General features: G+C 49.6%; 2 protein-coding genes across 15 annotated transcripts in view; one reads left to right on the top strand and one right to left on the bottom strand.

The window, feature by feature from the left end:
- FGFR1 (fibroblast growth factor receptor 1) overlaps positions 1-5,623 on the bottom strand; it is a 59,651-nt gene extending 54,028 nt beyond the window's left edge. For 8 of the 14 annotated variants that reach the window (XM_050801261.1, XM_050801262.1, XM_050801264.1 and 5 more), the window contains exon 1: positions 5,551-5,623. The gene's annotated coding sequence lies outside the window, so the exon portion shown is untranslated. Of the gene's footprint in view, positions 1-4,754; positions 4,982-5,236; positions 5,410-5,550 lie in introns of those variants that run through there. The other 6 variants (XM_050801272.1, XM_050801273.1, XM_050801275.1 and 3 more) reach the window with 5 other exon arrangements.
- Positions 1,983-21,457, top strand: LOC126960706 (dapper homolog 3-like). The gene is made up of 6 exons (XM_050800331.1): positions 1,983-2,023; positions 3,778-3,894; positions 4,216-4,405; positions 5,179-5,317; positions 5,470-6,436; positions 21,377-21,457. The coding sequence occupies exons 1-6, from the start codon at positions 1,983-1,985 to the stop codon at positions 21,417-21,419; spliced, it is 1,497 nt and encodes a 498-aa protein (XP_050656288.1). The 3' UTR covers positions 21,420-21,457.
- Positions 21,458-22,096: the final 639 nt, after the last annotated feature.

The raw sequence follows: 22,096 nt of genomic DNA, 5'->3' as shown, positions 1-22,096 counted from the left end.
CTCTGTCTCAAAAAAAAAAAAAAAAAAAAAATTACCTGTTTCTTTCTTTTAACTTAAATTTCCAATGTGGCTTCTAGAAAATCTGAAAGTACACATAGCTCATGTTATAATGTTATATTTCTTTCTTCCTTTCTTTTTTTCTTTGAGATGGAGTCTTGCTCTGTCACTCAGGCTGGGGTTGCGTGGCGCAATCTCGGCTGAACCTCTGCCTCCCGGGTTCAAACAATTCTTCTTCCTCCCAAGTAGCTGGGATTACAGACATGAGCCACCAAGCCCGGCTAATTTTTTTATTTTTGAGACAGAGTTTCACCATGTTGGCCATGCTGGTCTTGAACTCCTGACCTCAGGTGATCCACCCGCCTTGGCCTCCCAAAGGGCTGGGATTACAGGCATGAGCCACTGTGCCTGGCTGTTTTTTTTTTTTAAACAGGGTCTTCCTCTGTCCCCCGGGTGGGAGTGCAGTGGTGCAATCACAGCTTATTGCAGCCTCTGCCTCCTAGGCTCGAGTGATCCTCCCACCTCAGCCTCCTGAACAGCTGGGACTACCAGACAACATGAGCACACTCATCTAATTTGTGTATTTTTTGGTAGAGACAGGGTCTCACCATGTTGCCCAGGCTCATCTCCATCTCATGGGCTCAAGCAATCCGCCTGCCTTGGCCTCCCAAAGTACTGGGATTACAGGCATGAGCCACTTCGCCCAGCTGCTCATGTTCTATTTCTTTTTTTTTGAGACGGAGTCTCGCTCAGTCGCCCAGACTGGAGCGCGGTGGCGCGATCTCCGCTCACTGCAAGCTCCACCTCCCGGGTTCACGCCATTCTCCTGCCTCAGCCTCCCAAGTAGCTGGGACTACAGGCGCCCGCCGCCATACCCAGCTAATTTTTTGCATTTTTAGTAGAGACGGGGTTTCACCATGTTAGCCAGGATGATTACGATCTCCTGACCTCGTGATCCGTCTGCCTCGGCCTCCCACAGTGCTGGGATTACAGGCATGAGCCACCGTGCACAGCCTCATGTTCTATTTCTATAGGGCACCACAGCTCGAAGCAGCCTCCATGCCTCTGTGCAAGACTTTCTTCTTTGCCCTTCCTTGTTCTGCAACAGGCCAGGCCTTCCCTTTTCTCTGAACCCCACCTTAAGAAGCTGTCTCTTCCATAAGACTTTCTTGGGCCTTCTAGCTGGAGGATTTTATTCCTCCAAATTCGCAAACCACATTACTAGCCCCTCTCACAGGGTGCTTAGGTCACATGATATGATTGTTACTTATGTTCTTCATTCTCTTCTCTCCCCATGAAACTGCAGGCTCCTTCAGAGCAGGGTCTGTGCCTCCCTAACCTTTGCTAACACTCTCTGCACCTAGTATGTACACAGGAGATGCCAACATGTTCGTTAACTGGATGAGTAAGTGAATGAAGGAAAAAAAAGAGCTGATGAAAAGCAACTGATACAGATACTCCTCCAGAAAAAGAGGCTCAGAATATCAGAGAAAAGCAATTAGCTAGTATCCCTTGTTAACCAGCCAAACTGTAGTCCAAAGGGTACCGAGAAAATTTCTGGACAACTTGGTTCTTCAGAATTAAGGAAGTAATACCAAAACATTATTCCCTTCAGATGGGAGTAAGACTTATTTCTTCCCCAAAGTGAGCATTCTCTACTCACATGTTGAGAGGGCAGGGGGCAAGTACTTAATAAACATGGAGAAAGTTACTCAGCTCAGCTTGCAAAATTTTAGTTGGTCCAAGAGAAATGCTTATTTTTTGTGTCTCTGTTAAAAAAAAAAAAGTCTACATGTCCTTGGAAGTAAAAGACATATAAAAAATTAGCAATAAGTGGCCAGGCACGGTGGCTCACACCTGTAATCCCAGCATTTTGGGAGGCCGAAGCCAGCAGATCGCTTGAGGTCAGGAGTTCAAGACCAGCCTGGCGAACACAACTGCTGCACATAATCTAGAAAACCTTGCTCTTGAAGACAGGATGTACTATGAGTGGAACCCCACCAAATTCTTGGGATAGTTCACCCAGGTGAGTGCTATTAAATGGGAGAGAGGGCCCTAAACATGGTTTCTTTCATTGCAGGGGAGAGAGAAATGGTGGTGAGGAGGGAATTTCTGTTTAAAGTAGATGCAACCTTAGGGGGAAAAACAAATATCCTAGCCCAAGTCTGACATTTCATCCTCTCTGGAAACACCAGAATCTTCTCTAAAGCTCTGCATCTGGACTCCTACCAGTCCCTGGTGCTTTCAGGCCTTTTACAAAGCTCTGGGGAAGACAAATGCAAGACACAAATTTCCCAGGAGGAAATTAAATTCATCAAGTGATGTGAGGCCCTTTCAGAATAAGACATTTGAATCAATTCTAATGCCTTTTCCTCCAGCAGCAACAGGCTCAAACTTTGCCAGGACGTTCTGTACCTAACAGCCATTTTGACAAAAGACACTTTAGAAACGGAGGCAAGAAAAAAACCTTTGGAGAAGCCCGCTGCTAAACCCCCAAGTTCACACCAGCAAATCTCCCATTTTAGGAGTCTTGTTTCAGGTCAATACTGAAAACAAAGAGCACACCACTAAAAGCAAAACCCATGGATTTTCCTTGGTCTCTAAGGCTTGAGTCTGCCTACCCAGTGTTCAATTCAATTTTCTTGCCCTCTGGAGTCCACCAGGAATAAAGCTAGCCCAGCCTGAGGGATGCACCCGACGTATCTAATCCTCTGCCCCTAGGGAGTGGGGGACACTTCGCCATTTCTTCCTGAGCCTTTGCTTCCCTGGCTATCAAAGGGCCACCTAATGGAACTTTCTAACATCCTCCATGGCCAGAGGTCAAGGAAAAGAAGCACCCTAAGATTGTTCAAGCGGTGCCCACTCTGGCCCGAATCTGTACTGGGAAAAATACCTGGAAAATGAGCATTTCTGCAGGCATGTTTGGAAAAGCAAGCAGTGAAGTCCAAGTGGCTCTCAATCTGGATGAACCTCATTAAAAAGCTGACACTCAGCTATGACTAAGAGTAAATGCAACAGATATTTCAAGGAGCTCGTCACTGATGCAGTTCATAACCCTCCCAGCTGGAGTCAGGCCCCAGCAGCCTCCCGGTCCCCAAACACCCTGCACTCGGAGGGTCAGGGGCAGCCCCGGAGCTTCTCCTAACCCACTGGGGGTAGGATATGTAAACAAGTCATTAGGGAGGCAGGCCCTCGGCACAGACGGGACGGCAATAGCAGAGGCTGCTGAACCTCGGTCACTGAGAGGAAGGTGGATGACCCGGGGATGGGGGTGATTAACCAGACCAAGGCGCGTCCCACGGGGCCCTGCTACTTCGCTTTTAAACAAGCCTCAGGGAGGAAACCGGGAGCCCGGGCCAAGGGAGGAAAATGGCCACTTTCTGCTAAACAGTCTCAAGGCTAGATAGTATTCCAAAAAAAGCCCTGGTCCGGAGGTGCAAAGGGTAGGGCACATCTGCGGAGGAAACAGTCACCTTAATTACCACGTCTAGAGAAAGTGCGATTTCATTACAGCCTCCAAAACTACCGCCCAAAGAAGGAAACCAGAGAAGTGTTTTCAATCTGAAAGAGGCTGGAAAGAAGAGGGTGAGAGAGACTGACTCTCTCCACCCTCCCGCAACTTTGGACCACAAGGCGCTTTCCTGCCTCAAAGACTATTACCAAACACAACTGGACAATCCAACCCCCCGCTTTCAAACCTGTAGCCGTTACTTAAATGGTAAAACGCCCCACTTTAGTTTCCGGGGGATGTGGCCCAAATCAGTCCTTAAAAACACACAGGGAGCGCCTCTGGCAGCAGTCGCCCACGCCCCCGGCCCAGCGCACCGGGCTCGCTCCGGGAGGGGCGCGTGACGCCACCGAGGGGCGGCCGAGAGGGGACCGCGGGCTCCGGGCAGGGCAGGCGCTCTCGCAGCTCCAGCTATAACACAAGGGAGAGAAAGCAACGCTTTGGTTCCAGAAACTTCCATCGTCAAGGCCAGTTCTGGCCAGACGCACGGCCAAAGAGCCTCCCCTAGTCTAGCGGATGAACCGTTCGCGAATGCCACCCCCTAAAACCTTGGACCCATCTCCCAAGATGCCTCTTTTCTGAGCAATCCAGAAAGCACCCCGACCGCCGCCACCCACTAGCGGCGGCGAATAACTAACTTAGTGAGATCTTAGATAACTCGGGATCCAAGGGAACTTTCTTTTCTCAACGCCGCATCTCCATGTCTCCAGAAATGTTAAGGAGGGAGGTGGTCAAGACGAGTTGAAGAATCCGAGTTTCAATTTGGGGGAGGGGGAGGGGAGGAAGAGGGAAGTTAATAATGCGGCTGCGGTGTACCCGTGTGGGGTGAAACGGAACCAGATGCGGCTGTTACATCTGGAAAATGGGGGTGGGGGAGGGCTGGGGGAGAAAGACATCGTGGTAATGTTTTTCAAACGGGTTGATAGCTTCTGGGACCAGAACAAGAAACACGCTTCACACCCCCCGCCCCACCACCACCAAAAAAGTGTCTGGCTGCTTCATAGGGGGTGTGTGTTCTATATGAACCCCATCTACAAGGTCCACAAATTCCTCTGCAAACATGGGTCGTAGCCTCCCTTTTCTCCCAACCCTAAACATAACGGGAGGGGAAGCGGGGTGCAGAGGGGTCTGGGCCAGAGAAGCCTACGCATCGCTGCCGAGTGAACCGCACCGGACAAAAACCTCATCCCTTCCCCCACCTCCAGGAACGAGATTGGGACGGAACGGCCCTCCCGCCCCCGTCCCATACCTCGGCTTAACGACTGTGGGTCGTCCTCCCGTTCCCCAAACTTCCGACCCTCTCAGAGACCGTCCAAGTCATAAGATCACCCCTTCTGGAAAGCGGAGTCGTTTTTCGCTCTCAGCTCAAGCAGATTCAGCCATTTGGTGACGACACCTCCTTAAAGCCTATCCAAGAGAAGCTAACCTAGCCCTCCACGTCCTCTGCAGTTCATCCCCTACTCCATTCGCCCACAACCCGGACCCCAGGTTTAGCGGGGGTGGAAAAGGACTGAGGAATGTCCTGGATTTTTAGCGTTGAGCCCAAAGCTACCTGCTGAATTGGGGGTGAATCCCCAAAAGGGGACCAAAAAGAGATGGAGTGGAATGCAACACACACACAACACACACACAACGCACCCCACCTCGCCGCCCACTCCCGCCCTCCTCCCCAGTCCAGGAAACCGCGGGCCTCGCCGCTTTCGCCCCGGGCCTGTCCTTCCCAGGACTCACCGAGGAGCCGCCGCCGCCTCGCCAGCTCCCGAGCGCGAGTTGGCGGAAAAGTTGGGCAGCGGGAAGAGCGGCGGGACGAGCGTAGGCAGGGGGCGCAGAAGGAGACGCGGGCGGAGGGAAGGGAGGAGAGACCCAAGGGGGGCGCGGATCGCCCGGGAGGGAGCCGGGAGGTGGAGGGGGCGGGCGGCGAGCGGAGGGAGGCGCCGGTCCCGGCTGGGCTGCGGCGGGCAAAGCGCGCAGCCGGGAGGCTCCGGCGCCGGGGGCCGCTCGGGACGCCAAGCCAGCCCTGGATCCGGGGGCGCCGCGACTCTTACCTCGCTCGGCGTGGAGGTTCCGCCTCGGGAGAGTCCGCCGTGGCTTGCGCGAGCGGGCGTGTGCCCGCGTCCCCGGCTCCGGCCCGCCGCCCCCGGGCTCTTTTCGGGTCCTGGCGGGGTCGCGAGAGCTCCGCGGCCGGCGCTCGACTCCCGGCGGCGCTCGGTGCTCGGCGCCTCCAGCCCGGGCGGGAACAATGGAGCCGGAGCTGGTGCCCCGGAGGCGGGGCGGGGGGAGGGCTCCCGTCCGCCGCCCGGGGTCTCCAGACCTTGTGCCCCTCTTTTCCAGACCGCGGCGGCGGCGTCTCACGCTCCTTGCAGACCGGGCTCCATCGCTCCGCGGAGGCCCCGGCGCCGCGGCGTGCCCGACTGCAGCACGGGTACCGTGCGCCCTGTGGGGCGCCCCGAGCTCGGACGGGAGAAAGTCCTCGGGTTCCGCGGCTTTTCGAGCAGCTGCGCGCTCGCGGCCGGGGAAGGCGAGGTCGCCGCAATGCGCTACGCGGAGTCCCGGTCCCGTCCGGACGTGGCCCTGCTGCCGGCACAGCCCGGGTTCCTCCGCGCGCTACGGCTGCACCAGCGTCCCGGCTCCCGCTCACTGCCGCCCGCCGCCGAGGACGCCGCGCCTGTGGCCGAAGGAGCGCTCCGAGCGCTGTGCGCCGGCGAGGCGCGAGGGCTCGCCCTCTCACTCCCACCGGCGCTGGTCCCTCCTCCGCCTCCGCCCCCTGCCGCTGCCTGCTGGGCCTTGTAGTTCTCCAGCCGCGGCCCCAGAGGAGGGGGAGCCGGCCGAGCGGGCGGAGCTGTCCGGCGCTCTACTCTTCTCTTCCTGCAGCCTGGTCTCCTTTGGCGCTTGCGCCCCTGCATCTGAGCGCGTCCCAGAGGGCGCCGGAATGTCAGGCCCTAGACATAGCTGCAGTTTGGGGGGGTGTGGGGGACAGGTGAAGAGACGCCGCAGCCTTGAGATTGTACCTGGTAGCGTGGACTTTGGAGTCTGTGCACCTTGGGGAATGATTTTCGCGTTCTAAATCTCGGTTTTCCCATCTGTGAAAGGGGGATAATAGTGCTTTTTCGTATAGAGTCGAGAGGTCAACGAGGGCCTGGCGCATAGTTAACACCTAGTAAATACAAGCTGGTTTTATTATGAGAAGGTCAGCCCCTCCTCAAACCCTTCCATTGGATCTCCGCTTTCCCCAGCCACATAATTTAGGTTTTGTGCTCCACCGGGAACTGGACCCTGTAAATTCTACAGCAATGTTGTTGGTCTTCAGAAGTCTCCAGCCTGAAGTGAACGTCTAGGAAGCAAAGAGTAAGTGGGAGTTGAGGGGAGAGGTGTGGTTGGTTTGGAAATTAATTACAGCCCACTCAGAACACCCTCCAGTACTGTGGAACTCAGGAAAGTGGCTAAATTCTTCCCCCTGAGTCTTGCCGCGGGGTGGTATAATGTAGTGGTTTCCTAATCCAGATGGACACGGGTCCTCCAGGGAACGTCTGAAAAATACAAATTCATGGGCCTGCTCAGACATGAGGAATCAGGCTGTCCCAAGAAGGAGCCAAGAGCCTGTATTTTTTCCAAGTCTCCGTGGGGCCTGTGATGTGAAAGCCCAGGTTGAGGCCACCGTTGGGGTGGGAAGTAGGCAGCACTAGGTCTGAAGGATTCCTCCATTCTGTCCATCATTTGTGAAGTTTGATGTAGGACAAATCTTGTATCTGATAAAATCAAAACAGCGGTATCTGTTGATACTCCTTCACAAGATGATCGTAAGAATCAAATAAAATGATAGCTCTCCGTGGACCAAAAATACTACACAAATAGAAGTCACTATGTAAGTTAGTGGCAGGGCCTGTTCACCTCATCCCCAAAACTTGTAGAAGTTTGAATACTGAATGAGTTACCCCCACCCAACTCCTCACCCACCCCACCCACGCCTCCCTGGCTAATTTAAGAAAAGAGTTGGGGGAGGGGGGCGGTGGCTCACACCTGTAATCGCAGCACTTTGGGAAGCTGAGGCAGGTGGATCACGAGGTCAGGAGATCAAGACTATCCTTGCCAACAAGGTGAAACCCCGCCTCTACTAAAATACAAAGAAATTAGCCAGGCATGGTGGCGCTCGCCTGTAATCCCAGCTACTGGGGAGGCTGAGGCAGGGGAATCGCTTGAACCCGGGAGGCGGAGGTTGCAGTGAGCCGAGATCGTGCCACTGTACCCCAGCCTGGCAACAGAGCAAGACTCTGTCTCAAAAAAAAGAAAAAAGAAAAGGGTCCTCGCGTTATTTTTCTAATCCACCAGTAGGTGACAGACTAGTGGCCAACACGGTGTTATTCACATAGTAGACACTCATAAAATTCCTTGACTGGCCAAAGAGCAAATATTCAATAAGTATTTGTTGAACAAATGAATAAATAAACAACTAAATTACAGCTCACGCCTGTAATCCCAGCACCTGGGGTGGCCAAAGCAGGAGGATCACTTGAAGCCAGAAGTTCAAGACCAGACTGGGAAACAAAGTGAGCCCTTGTCTCTACAAAATATTTTTAAAAATTAGCTGGAGGTGGAGGCTGAAGAAGGAGGATGGCTTGAGCCTAGGAGTTTGAGGCTGCAGTGAGCTATAATCAGCCACTACACTCCAGCCTGGGTGACAGAGTAAGACCCTGTCTCAAAACAAAATAATATAAAACAAAAAATGAGAGCTGGGCGCGGTGGCTCAAGCCTGTAATCCCAGCACTTTGGGAGGCCGAGATGGGCGGATCACGAGGTCAGGAGATCGAGACCATCCTGGCTAACACGGTGAAACCCCGTCTCTACTAAAAAATACAAAAAACTAGCCGGGCGCGGTGGCGGGCGCCTGTAGTCCCAGCTACTCAGGAGGCTGAGGCAGAAGAATGGCGTGAACCCGGGAGTCGGAGCTTGCAGTGAGCTGAGATCCGGCCACTGCACTCCAGCCTGGGCGGCAGAGCGAGACTCCGTCTCAAAAAAAAAAAAAAAAAAAAAAAAAAATGAGAAACAAGAACTCATATCTTTGTTGAATAAATGAACTTCAGCCACTGTTTATAGAGTTTTCCCCTACAAGCCACCATTTAACCCTTCAGCTCCTGGTCAGGTTTGGTTTATACTCCTAAATAAGCTGCCCACCCATTAGGCCTCCTGCATTTTAATTAATACTCATCACAGGCTTGTAAGGCCAAACTCACACCCTACCCCCAAGAGGCCTTCCCTGCCCATCCCAGCTTTGTCAGTCGCTGGATCCCCTGCTCACTTTCTGACTATCCACTGAGTTGATACTAACCATAGCTTTGTTAGTAGTTTTCCTTACTCTGCTTTCTAACTGGCTTCTAAACTGCTTTAGGGCAAGGATCTCATCTAAGGCGTCTGACCAGTTCCACTCAGGAGGTTTTCCATGTATATTTGTGGTTGATGGACTTGCTAAGCATAACCCACCTGGCTTACCAGAGGAGGAAATACAATTTGAGGAAATATGATTGGGAAAACAAGCCATGAAAAAAATCCAGCATTTAATGTTAACACCCAGCTACTATTTTTCTACTTCGTTCCTAAAGGAGTGTGTATCGCCCTTCCTCTCCGTAATTCTTCTCAAACAAGGTTTTTGTTTTTGTTTCTGAGATGGAGTCTTGCTCTTTTCATCCAGGCTGGAGTACAATGGCATGATCTCAGCTCACTCGGCTCACCTCCGCCTCCTGGGCTCAAGCAATTCTCCTGCCTCAGCCTCCCGAGTAGCTGGGACTACAGACGCCTGCCACCATGCCCAGCTGATTTTGGTATTTTTAGTAGAGACAGGGTTTCACCATGTTGGCCAGGTTGGTCTCAAACTCCTGACCTCAGGTAATCTGCCCACCTTGGCCTCCCAAAGTGCTTGGATTACAGGCATGAGCCTGGCCCAGAACAAGGGGTTTTAAATCAAGCCCCTTTTTCTTATGGTTTAGAACCATTGTAGGAGTATCTTGAACCTCAAAGAAAAGGCTAAAGAATGTGTTCTTGATTTAAACAGAAGGAGAATGATCTAAATGCTTGTTTGGTGTTGAGGGACATGGGTCTGCTGCTGAAAAATCCTCTATAGATTCATCAAGAAGCCAAAATGAAAGCAAGTGGCCAACTTGCCAGGGTTCCCTTCTCCACTTCTCAGGGAAAGAGCTGATGGCAGCTGAACAGAGAAGGTGAGAAACTCAGCGAAGGCATGGGCTGTCCACGCACTGCAGACATGCTTCTGAATAATTGAGAGTTGGCTGCTTTTATCCTTCCAGCCCACCTCCCCTTCTGTCCCACTCCTGTACCCCTCCCCCTTTCTGAAACGCAGCCCTCCCATTTCTGGAAGGGCCCCAGGCCAGTGGAGGGAGAGTGTCCCTAGGGCAGCCCTGAGCTGATCCAGGCAATGGGGGTCAGACAGCAGCTCTGCCTGTCTCTGTCCTGCCCGAGGCCTCCTGGCACCTTGCCTCCCCATACAGAAATGTAATCTTCCCTCTGAGATAACAAAGAGCTGGGAGGGTCAGGGAGGATTTGTCGGCCCTTCGCCCTGCCAGCTCGATGTCTAAGGGGAGACAAAGGCCCTCACGCTGGAGGGCCTGATAACCAGTTGGGGGCCTGTTGCCTCCCACATCTGTGGGAGGAGGAGACCACTGCTGAATGAAACGAAGGGAAACGGAGCTCTCCCCAAAGCCCCGCCAGCTCTCTTTGTTTGGGAACACTGTAGGAAATCCCTTCCCTGTTCCTCCAGCTACTTGTGTCCTCAGAGTTTTCCCTGGTAGAAGGGAGCTCCTCTTCCCCTCTCCCCACATTCCTTCTGCCCCAGGGCTCCCCTGTTCTGTCTGGGTTCAGTTATTTTAGGGCTCAGCTGTGCCTACCAGGGGTGATCACCCCACTACCCTGGGTCAATACTGCAGAATTAACACCTCTCTGTTAAGGAAGAAGTCAGGTAAAGTAAGTGCCATTGACATGGGGCAAGGTTGCAGAACTTCCAGCCCAGGCTTCAGGAGTCCCCAGGATGTGGTGAGAGCTGACAGAGTCTCCACTCCGAGAGCTGGTTGCAGAAGGGGATTTGGAAGGAGGGAACTGTCTGGGTTTTTCCCTACAAAGTGGATCGTTCACAGGTCCTGGGAGCAGGTGGGCAGCCAAGCCTTTTGCCCCAGGCCCCTGGAGTTATGGAGTAGCAGTCACCATCTGGCCACCATTTGGTGACCCCTGTCTGTTCCCAGAGCAGCTTCAGTGTGTCAGGGAAGGGAGGGTCTTGTTTGGCTTGGTGTTTTTGTAAATAACATTCACTCTCTTCTGCCAATTTGGAGTGAGAAAGGGAACGAGCTGCATGGCAGCTCAGCTGTCTGGCCTGAATGCCACATCTATTCATGGAGCCTTGGGGTGCCAGGGAGCACTTCTTGTGTGTCAGGCGCTGTGCCGGGCACAGTGGATCCAAAGATAGATGAGGGCACAGCCTGGGGAACCTCACTTGTCTTGTGGGGGAGACCAAACATGACATGTAGTGCCCCCCAGGGGCATCTGCAGGGGGCTGCAGGAGGAGAGATCAGGAAGGAAGATGACTCAGGGGAAGCGATGCCTGAATCTTGAAAGATGACAACATGAAAATCCACAAACTCATCTGGGATAGCTGAGGAAAGCAAGCCTGGAGAGTATGTGTTGAGGTGTGGGGGTGGGAGGTAGACAGTTGGTAGTCATTGAAGCATTGAATTATTTTGCCCTGAAGGGATGAACTTAGTCTCTGGGGTCAAACAGTTTTGAGCATGGGTCCTGATTCTGCCACTTATTGCTAGCTGTGTGATCTTAGGCAAGCTAGTTAGCTACGCTGCATTTGCTCAATGGTGAAATGAAGATGACAATGGTAACTGTTCTTCCCAGGACTGTTGAAAGGATTAAATGAGAAAATGCATGTAATGCACTTGGCAAAGCGCCCAGCACATTGTAAATGCTCAATAAATGGTAGTCATTGTTGTCGTTATTATTATTATTTTTTTAGCCCAGGAACTTCCCTTTGATGGAAGACACCTTCTGGAGGCTGCATATCTTTGTGGCTTGTTTTTTGTTTTTTTGTTTTTTGTTTTTTTTGAGATAGGGTTCCTCACTCTGTTCCCCAGGCTGGAGAGCAGTGGCACGATCTTGATTTACTGCAGCCTCGACCTCCTGGGCTCAAGCAATCCTCCCACTTCAGCCTCCCGAGTAGCTGGGACTGCGGGCATGCACCACCATGCCTAGCTGGTTTTTGAATTTTTTTGTGGAGGTGGTAGTCTCCTTATGTTGTCCGGGCTGGTGCTGAACTCCTGGGCTCAAGCCATTTACTCGCCTCAGCCTCCCAAAGTGCAGGGATTGCAGGTGTGAGCCACTGCACCCAGCCTTCTTTGCAGCTTTACTATGTATTTACCATCTCTACCCCCACTTCTACCCCAGATTCTTTGTTCCCCAACACCAGCTGCAGAAAAGGATATATTTTTCACCCTCATCTCCCTCTTCCTTGATGTACCCCAAGATAAACAGCCCTTTTTGTTATAGGTTTTACTGTGAAATAAGAGAAAAACGACAAGAACACATATGGCGAAACTAAGGGGGCCTATAAAACCTCAGCGAATCCTTCCAGTTATGGTCGCTGGTCTAGAATTGTGACTCCCTTCAGAACACTAACTGCAAACCGGCTGGTCTTTTGTCCTCTGTGTTTCTTCAGGGTTCTCCAAAGGCTCTTCTCTTTCTGACACAGACTTGTAAACCCTCTCCCAGTTAAAGCCACTCATCCAAAGGCTGGGGTCTGGAGAGGTGACAGAGGAGACAGTGGCAGAACAGCGAACAATTTGCATTTCTGAGAACCCCCCTCCACCCCCAGGAGTGAAGGACCCAGTTCCTTAGGCTTTGCCCTGCCTAGGGACAAAGATCAAAGTTTCAGGGTTAGACTGAGATACTTGAGGATTCAACTTTGAAGTGGATTCCATCCAAGGATATGCTAATCAAGTTGCAGCTGACTTCTCCTGGGTTGTTAAGAACCTTTGGTGATATTGGGCTGGGTAGGGTCAGAGAGGAAGAGAATTTAAAAATAGACGGTGTTCTCCCATTCAGGTTAAATTTCCCCGTAACTGAATTTTATTATTCTGTCAAAACAAAACAAAATAGTTAACCAAATTTTTAATAGTGATTTTCTTTGGGAATGTGATTATAAGAGGCTTATACTTTGGTTTAGTTTGTTTTTTGAGCCAGGCTCTATTTTTTTGAGCCACCTCTCTCTGTTGCCTAGGTTGGAGTGAAGTGATGTGATCACAGCTCACTGAATCCTTGAACTCCTTGGCACAAGTGATCCTCCTGCCCCAGCCTCCCAAGTAGCTGGGACTACAGGTCCATGCTACTATGGCTGCCCAATTTTACAATTTTTAATTTTTTGTAGAGACAGAGTTGTCTCTGTAGCTATGTTGCCCAGGCTGGTCTTGAACTCCTGGGCTCAAGTGATTTTCCCACCTTGGCCTCCCAAAGTTCTAGGATTACAGGTATGAGCCACTGTGCCTGGCTCATTTTTTATGTACCTTTAAATTGTTTGACTTTTTTGAGAGGAGTTTTTTTTATAGGCCTGTCCGTGTGGTTGAGGAGGTTGTGTCCTGGGCTGGAATCCTATGCGCTACTGCCCGGCTGCCTCTGCCTAGAGGAAGTGGCCTTCTTCCAGCGTGTTCCAAGGCACCCTGGCCCTGATCGTGTACTAGTTTTCTAATCAGCAAAACATAATAATAATAATAGTGACTTTTTTTTTTTTTGAGGCAGATTTTCGCTCTTGTTGCCCAATCTGGGGTACAATGGCGCCGTCTCAGCTCACTGCAACCTCCGCCTCCTGGGTTTAAGCAATTCTCCGGCTTCAGCCTCCAGAGTAGCTGGGATTACAGGCTTGTGCCACCACGCCCAGCTAACTTTTGTATTTTTAGTAGAAACGGGGGTGGTGCGTGCCGTTTCTAATATCACGCCTTTGTACTCTGGCCTGGGTGACAAGAGTGAGACTCCATCTCAAAAAAAAAAAAAAAAAAAAAAAGAAGCCTTCTTAGTCATCAAAACAGAAAGAGGGACAACATGAAAGCTGATCTCCTGATATCTCAGATGACTGAAGAATGGTTTGGGTCCTGGAAGGGCTGGAGATGCCTCTGACTGCCTGTCTTCACCAAAGCCTGGTTTTCTCCATGCCAATGAGTGCAGAGAACTTGCAGGGCACCTTTATGAGGCCTGCCCAGCCAAGAAGAAGCCAGGCATACCGCGACAGTGCCCTGCAGCCAATATAGGGTTTTTTTTTTTGTTTTTTTGTTTTTTTGTTTTTTTTTGAGACAGAGTCTGGCTCTGCCGCCCAGGCTGGAGTGCAGTGGCCGGATCTCAGCTCACTGCAAGCTCCGCCTCCCGGGTTCACGCCATTCTCCTGCCTCAGCCTCCGAGTAGTTGGGACTACAGGCGCCCGCCACCGCGCCCGGCTAGTTTTTTGTATTTTTTAGCAGAGACGGGGTTTCACCGTGTCAGCCAGGATGGTCTCGATCTCCTGACCTCGTGATCCGCCCGTCTCGGCCTCCCAAAGTGCTGGGATTACAGGCTTGAGCCACCGCGCCCGGCCCAATAAAGGGTTTTGATTAGCAGATGAGGGAGGTCTGTAGGTATCTCTTTGCTGAGTCAGCTGGGATGGATTTCTCAGGCCTATCTAGAAAGTAATCTGCATGGGTGTTAAATCCCCTTAGTTCTTCCAGGATGTTTCTTGCTAAGGCTAGATACAGGCCAAGTATTTGCGGCTGTGTTCCTAACACCGCTTGTCTGGTTCTGATAGGTTTCCAAGCATGTGAGCTTATTTTCTGAGAGATATACAGATGGACCTTGTTTGATGGTGCTTTGCTTTTTTTGAGACAGAGTCTTGCTCTGTTGCCCAGGCTGGAATACAGTGGCATGCTCTTGGCTCTGCAGCCTCCACCTCCTGGGTTCAAGCAATTCTTCCGCCTCAGCCTCCCGAGTAGCTGGGACTACAGGCACGTGCCACCACGCCTGGCTAATTTTTAGTAGAAACGGGGTTTCACCATATTGGCCAGGCTGGTCTTGAACTCCTGACCTTGTGATCCACTCGCCTCAGCCTCCCAAAGTGCTGGGATTACAGGTGTGAGCCATCGCATCCGGCCAGTGCTTTGCTTAATTGTACTTCCCAAATAGTGCGATTTTTAAGCATGGAAAGTTTGTGGCAACCCTGTGTCAAGCAAGGCCATCGGCACCATTTTTCCAGCAGAGTGTGCTCACTTCATGTCTTTGGGTCACATTTTGGTAATTTTTGCAAAATTTCACACTTTCTCATTATTATTATATCTGTCATGGTGATCTATGATCAGTGATCTTTTCATTATTGTCATTGTTTTGCGGCACCATGAATCATACCCATATAAAACAGTGAACCGAATCGATAAATATGTGTTGCAACTGCCCTACTGACTGGCTGACCCCCACCCCTCCCTTTCCTTGGACCTGCCTATTCCTTGAGATACCACAATATTGAAATTAGGTCATTAATAATCCTACAATGGCTCCTAAGTGTTCAAGTAAAAGGAAGAATTCCATGTTTTTCACTTTAATTCCAAAGCTAGAAATGATTAAGCTTAGTGAGGAAGGCATGTTAAAAACTGAGATAGGCCCAGACCCAGGTCTCTTGTGCCAAATGGTTAGTTGAGTTGTGAATGCAGAGGAAAAGTGTTTTTTTTTTTTTTTTTTTTTGAGATGGAGTCTCAGTCTGTCCCCAGTCTGAAGTGCAGCTGCACTATCTCAGCTCACTGCAGTGTCCATCTCCCGGGTTCAAGTGATTCTCCCACCTCAGCCTCCTGAGAGTAGCTGGGATTACAGGCATGTGCCATCACACCCAACTACTTTTTGTATTTTTAATAGAGATGGGGTTTTGCCATGTTGGCTAGGCTGGTCTTAAACTCCTGACCTCAGGTGATCTGCCTGCCTTGGCCTCCCAAAGATCTGGGATTACAGATGTAAGCTACCACACCCAGCCAAAAGTTCTTTTAAAAAATTAAAAGTGAGGCTGGGTGCGACGACTCACGTCTGTAATCCCAGCACTTTGGGAGGCCGAGGCGGGTGGATCACGAGGTCAGGAGTTCAAGTCCAGCCTGGCCAACATAGTGAAACCCCGTGTCTACTAAAAAAACAAAAATTGGCTGGGTGTGGTGGCACGCCCCTGTAGTCCCAGCTACTCTGGAGGCTGAGGTGGGAGAACTGCTTGAATCCGGGAGGCAGAGGTTGCAGTGAGCTGAGACCATGCCATTGCACTCCAGCCTGGGTGACAGAGCGAGACTCTGTCTCAAAAAAAAAAAAAAAAAAAAAAAGTGCTGCTCCAGTGAACATATGAATGATACAAAAGCAAAACAGCATTATTACTAATATGGAGAAAGTTTGGGTGATCTGGATAGAAGATCAAACCAGCCATAACATTCCCTTAAGCCAAAGCCTAATCCAGAGCAATGCCCTAACTCTCCTCAATTCTATGAAGGCTGAGGGTGGTGAGGAAGCAGTGAAAGAACAGTTGGAAACTAGCAGAGGCTGCTTCAACTTAAGGAAACAAGCCATCTCCATATCATAAAGGTGCAAGGTGAAGCAGCAAGTGCTGATGTGGAAGCTGCAGCAAGTCATCCAGAAGATCTAGCTAAGATCATAGATTTTTTAATGTAGATAAAACAGCCTTCTACTGGAAGAAGATGTAATCTAGGACTTTTCTAGCTATAGATAAGTCAATGTCTGGCTTCAGAACTTCAAAGGACAGGCTGACTCTTGTTAGGAGGTAATGCAGCTGGTGACTTTAAGTCGAAGCCAGTGTTCATTTACTGTTTCCAAAATCCTATTGCTGTTAGAAATTATGCTAAATCTACTCTGGTTGTGTTCAGTAAATGGCATAACAAAGCCCGGATGACAGCACATCTGTTTACAGCATGGTTTACTGAATTTTTGTTTGTTTGTTTGTTTGTTTTTTGAGTAGGAGTCTCACCCTGTCACCAGGCTGGAGTGCAGTGGTGTGATCTCAGCTCATTGCAACCTCCGACTCCCAGGTTCAAGCCTCAGCCTCCTGAGTAGATGGGATTACAGGCACGCACCACCACACCCAGCTAATTTTTGTATTTTTAGTGGAGACGGGGTTTCCCCACGTTGGCCAGGATGGTCTCGATCTCCTGACTTCATGATCCGCCCACCTCAGCCTCCCAAAGTGCTGGGATTACAGGCGTGAACAACCGCGCCTGGTGGTTTACTGAATAAAGCCCACTGCTGAGACCTACTGCTCAGAAAAAAAAAGATTCCTTTAAAGGTATTACTGCTCATTGACAATGTACTTGGTTACTCAAGAGCTTTGATGGAGATGTTCAAGGAGATAAATGTTTTCATGCCTGCTAATACAGAATCCATTCTGCAGTCATAGACCAAGGAGTAATTTTAACTTTCATGTCTTATTGTTTAAGAAACACATTTTATAAGGCTATAGCGGTCTTAGTGATTCCTCTAATGGATCTGGGCAAAGTCAACTGGAAAACCTTCTGGAAAGGATTCACCATTCTATATCCCATGAAGAACATTTGAGATTCATAAGAGAAGGTCAAAATATTCACATTAATCAGAGTTTAGAAGAAGTTTATGCCAACCCTCATGAATAACTTTGAGGGGTTCAAGACTACAGTGAAGGAAGTAACTGCAGATGTGGTGGAAATAGGAAGAGAACTAGAATTAGAAGTGGAACCTGAAGATGTAACTGAATTGCTACAAGCTCATGATAGAACGTGAATGGATGGGGAGCTGCTTTGTTGCTTCTTATGGATGAGCAACGAGAGTGGTTTCTTTTTTTTATTTTGAGATGGAGTCTCGTTCAGTTGCCCAGGCTGGAGTGCAGTTGTGCGATCTCGGCTCTCTGCAACCTCCGCCACCTCCCGGGTTCAAGCAATTCTCATACCTCAGCCTCCCGTGTAGCTGGGATCACAGGCGTGTACTACCACGCCCAGCTAATTTTTGTATTTTTAGTAGAGACAGGATTGGAGTTTCCTTCTTTTGCCCAGGCTGGAGTGAAGTGGCACTATTTCGGCTCACTGCAACCCCCACCCCCTGGGTTCAAGCAATTCTCCTGCCTCAGTCTCCCGAGTAGTTGGGACAACAGGTGTGTGCTACCACACCTGGTTAATTTTTTTTTTTTTTTTTGAGATGGAGTCTCGCTCTGTTGCCCAGGCTGGAGTGCAGGTGCAGTCTCAGCTCACTGCAACCGCTACCTCCTTGGTTCAAGCGATTCTCTTGCCTCAGCCTCCAGAGTAGCTGGGACTACAGGCATGTGCTACCATGCCCAGCTAATTTTTGTATTTTTTAGTAGAGGCGGGGTTTCACCATGTCGGCCAGGCTAGTCTTGAACTCCTGACCTCAGGTGATTGACCCGCCTAGGTCTCCCAAAGTGCTGGGATTACAGGCATGAACCACCACACCCGGCCAAACGTAACTTTTATATGCACTGGGAAACCAAAACATTCACGCAACTCACCTTATTGCAATATTAGCTTTATTGTGATAGACTGTAATCGAACTTAAAATATCTCCAAGGTATGCCTGTATAGAAAATACAAATAGTGGACCAGGCGTGGTGGCCTATAATCTCAGCACTTTGAGAGGCTGCGGATCCCTGGAGCCCAGGAGGTCAAGGCTGCAGTGAGCCGTGTTCATGCCACTGTACTGTAGCCTGGGTAACAGAGGAAGATCGTGTCTCAATAAATAAATAAATAAATGTCACAGTGTTAGATTTTCTCTCTCTACATAAGCCTTTTTGGGGGTATTTTTTATTTTGAAGTTATGATAGCTACTATTTAATGAATACTTACTATGAGTTGGTACTATGGTAAATGGTTTTATAGAAGTTATCCCATTTCAGCCTCACAGATGCAACTGTTAGCTCCCAATTCACGGGTGAGAAAACTGAGGCTACATAATTCCGCAAGTCATTATGTAAGGAAGCAAGCCTATCAATGCAGATAGGCTGACTCCAGAGCATTTGTGTCCAGCCAGTCCATGTGGGAAAAGAGGCTGTTCTTGATTAACAGTGTCTACAGAAGGGAATTTAAAACCCCTCTTTCTTTAAAAATTCAACTATTAGAAAAAAAGTTTAAACCACACCAAACAGAACTGTAACATTTTGAGTGTGCGTTTTTAGAGAAAACTTGTTAGTAATCTGCTTGAATCAACACCAGTACTATTTTTCTAAAACAGTTCCACTTCATAGGATCCTGTGAAGTGTGTGTGTGTATGTGTGTGTGTGTGTGTTGAGGGAGGTGGTGGGATGACAGAAAAAAAAAGAGCTGCAATCTGACACCTGTGTGCCCAAATCTCAGTGTCACTAAGGGTGTCCCTAGGTTTCAGAACCACCCTGCCTGCTCCAGTTCTGCCAGCCCACTTGGAGATGATGTTCAGGAATTATGAGTTCGGCCGGGTGCGGTGGCTCAAGCCTGTAATCCCAGCACTTTGGGAGGCCGAGACGGGCGGATCACGAGGTTAGGAGATCGAGACCATCCTGGCTAACACGGTGAAACCCCGTCTCTACTAAAAAATACAAAAAACTAGCCGGGCGTGGTGGCGGCGCCTGTAGTCCCAGCTACTCGGGAGGTTGAGGCAGGAGAATGGCCCGAACCCGGGAGGCGGAGCTTGCAGTGAGCTGAGATCCGGCCACCGCACTCCAGCCTGAGTGATGGAGCAAGACTCCGTCTCAAAAAAAAAAAAAAAAAAAAAAAAAAAAAAAAGGAATTATGAGTTCATGCTAAAGCAGGGGCCAGTGAAAATATGGAAGGCATTTTTGAGGAGACTCAACCCACCAGTGCAGAAACTGTATTTTAAGAAACCATATTTCTGGCCGGGCGCGGTGGCTCAAGCCTGTAGTCCCAGCACTTTGGGAGGCCGAGACGGGCGGATCACGAGGTCAGGAGATCGAGACCATCCTGGCTAACACGGTGAAACCCCGTCTCTACTAAAAAATACAAAAAACTAGCCGGGCGACGTGGCGGGCGCCTGTAGTCCCAGCTACTTGGGAGGCTGAGGCAGGAGAATGGCGTAAACCCGGGAGGCAGAGCTTGCAGTGAGCTGAGATCCGGCCACTGCACTCCAGCCTGGGTGACGGAGCGAGACTCCGTCTCAAAAAAAGAAAAAAAAAAAAAAAAAAGAAACCATATTTCTGTGTTATGAATAGGTCCACAGAAAACTGAGATAGAATCTTTCAAATCAAGTGTGCTTTCTGCTAGCATGTTTCTAGTTTATTTTTCATTTGTATCTTTTTGCATGCCTTCAGCCTGCCTATAGTTCCACCTCCTTCCGTCTTTCAGAATTTTTTTTTTTTTTTTTTTTTTTGAGATGGACTCTCACTCTGTCACCAGGCTGGAGTGCAGTAGTGCGATCTTGGCTCACTGTAACCTCTGCCTCCCGGGTTCAAGTGACTCTCATGCCTCAGCCTCCCCAGTAGCTGGGATTACAGGCGCACGCCACCATGCCCAGCTAATTTTTGTATTTTTAGTGGAGATGGGGTTTCACCATATTGGCCAGGATGGTCTCCATCTCTTGACCTCGTGATCTGCCCACCTTGGCCTCCCAAAGTGCTGGGATTATAGGTGTGAGCCACCTTGCCTGGCCTTTCAGAATTTTTAGTAGAGGAGCAAGGGGTAGGTAGTCTTCTGATTAAAGAAACTATTTTGATTGGGCATGGTGGCTAATGCCTGTAATCCCAGCACTTTCAGAGGCCAGGCGGGGTGGATCACTTGAGCCCAGTAGTGGGAGACTGGCTTGGGCAACATAGCAAGACCCTATGTCAAAAAAAAAAAGAAAGAAGAAGGAAAGAAGGAAAGAAGGAAGGAAGGAAGGAAAAAGAAAGAAAAAGAAAGAAAGAAAGAAAAAAGAAAGAAAGAAAGAAAGAAAAAGAAAGAAAGAGAAAGAAAAGAAAAAGTAAAAGAAAAAAAGATATGGTTTTGTTTCTGACTTCACTGTCAGGTTTCTCACCATAAACTTTCTGTTTGGCTATTGTGTTCCTCACTTCTACGAAAGATCTCCTGTCCCTGCCTCTCAGCTTCAGCTTCCTGAGTAGAACACAGGTCACTAGTTGCTCAAATTAGAGCTGTACTTTATACCATAATTCAAAACCAAGTTTTTAAGTGCAGTGAAGTTTTAAAACAATCAGGAAGAAAGTTTGGTTTTTTTGGGGGGTGGGGGACAGAGTCTCGCTCGGTCGCCCAGGCTGGAGTGCAGTGGTGTGATCTCAGCTCACTGCAACCTCCACCTCCCAGGTTCAAGTGATTCTCCTGCCTCAGCCTCCTGAATAGCTGGGATTACAGGTGCCTGCCACCATGCCTGGCTAATTTTTTGTATTTTTAGTAGAGATGAGGTTTCACCATGTTGGCCAGGCTGGTCTCAAACTCCTGATCTCAGGTGATCCACCTGCCTCGGCCTCCCAAAGTGCTGGGATTACAGGAGTGAGCCATCGTGCCTGGCCAGGAAGAAAGTTTGTTATGTCAAAATGTTGAATATGGGGGCAAAGAAAAGAGAACAATCCAGGAATACAAATACTCAACACATGTCTGTCCCCTGTTCATCCTTAAGCCTGTTCCTCCACCAGGAGGGTCCCCTCTGCAACAGCACCTGGCAATCCACACTGAAGCTGCACAGTCCTCTCCTGAGTACTTAATGGAGACTCAGGAAGGACTTGCTGATGTGGACTCCGCTCTGTGGCTTCTTCCTTCCTGCATTTTTATGGAAGCCCTGGGAAGGGAGCCAGGACATTTCATGATGTTTGTTTCTACAGATATTCCACTGCTTTTTTTTTTTTTTTTTTACTTCCAGATTAGATTATCATGTGTTGGTGGCAGCAAAAACAGAGGATTGATGACAGATAGAGGATCGTTGGAGCACACATTGGGACAATAAATGCCCACATAACTTTGTCCAGACAAAGATGTGGTCCGTCCCCCTGGTCCTGGCTAAGGGGGGTTGTCCTGGGACTGGGGAGCAGTTATGCACCCTTCCTACCTTCCTGTTCCTGTTCCTGTTTCTGCTTCAGGTGGCCTTTTATTTAAATTCTAAAGCCCTTCAGAGGATCTAAATGAGACTATCCTTAATCAAATATACAGAATAACTGCAACCCTCCTTAGTATTTTGCTTCACTGACTTTCCAGTATTCTCATTGGAACTGGGTAAGCATCTGTCTGTCCAAGGTACAAATTTTTTCTTTTGTCACTTTGGCAAATTTAGCAGCCTCTCTGCACCTCAATTTTCTCAACTGTAAAGTGGATTTGTAGGGTTAGGAGAATGTAAAGCTCAGGGCTTTTTAACTGGGTTGGTGCTCATTAGATGTGGAGCACCTTTACCTGAGCTGCTGTGCGGGGTACCAGGAGTCACTGATGGGCAAGAAAGCCTGAACTACCCTCTGGTTTATTGCTTAGACATTTGGGGGTGGTACCAGGCTCACCCCTCCACAGAGCCATTCTGAAGCTGCCACCCAGATTGGTGCCAGTTTGGATCTAAAGAGGTGGGGGCCAGGCACAGTGATTCACACTTGTGATC

The sequence above is a fragment of the Macaca thibetana genome, chromosome 8, assembly GCF_024542745.1.
Source record: "Macaca thibetana thibetana isolate TM-01 chromosome 8, ASM2454274v1, whole genome shotgun sequence".
Taxonomy (NCBI): domain Eukaryota; kingdom Metazoa; phylum Chordata; class Mammalia; order Primates; family Cercopithecidae; genus Macaca; species Macaca thibetana.
This window is presented reverse-complemented; position numbering and strand designations above follow the sequence as displayed.

Excerpts from the sequence above, each read along its gene's own strand:
- LOC126960706 (XM_050800331.1), top strand. The coding sequence starts at position 1,983 with ATGAGTGGAACCCCACCAAATTCTTGGGATAGTTCACCCAG. Across the intron at positions 4,406-5,178 it reads TGGGGGAGAAAGACATCGTG|TCCAGGAAACCGCGGGCCTC; the intron begins GTAATGTTTTTC and ends CCTCCTCCCCAG. Across the intron at positions 5,318-5,469 it reads GGAAGAGCGGCGGGACGAGC|CGCGCAGCCGGGAGGCTCCG; the intron begins GTAGGCAGGGGG and ends CGGCGGGCAAAG.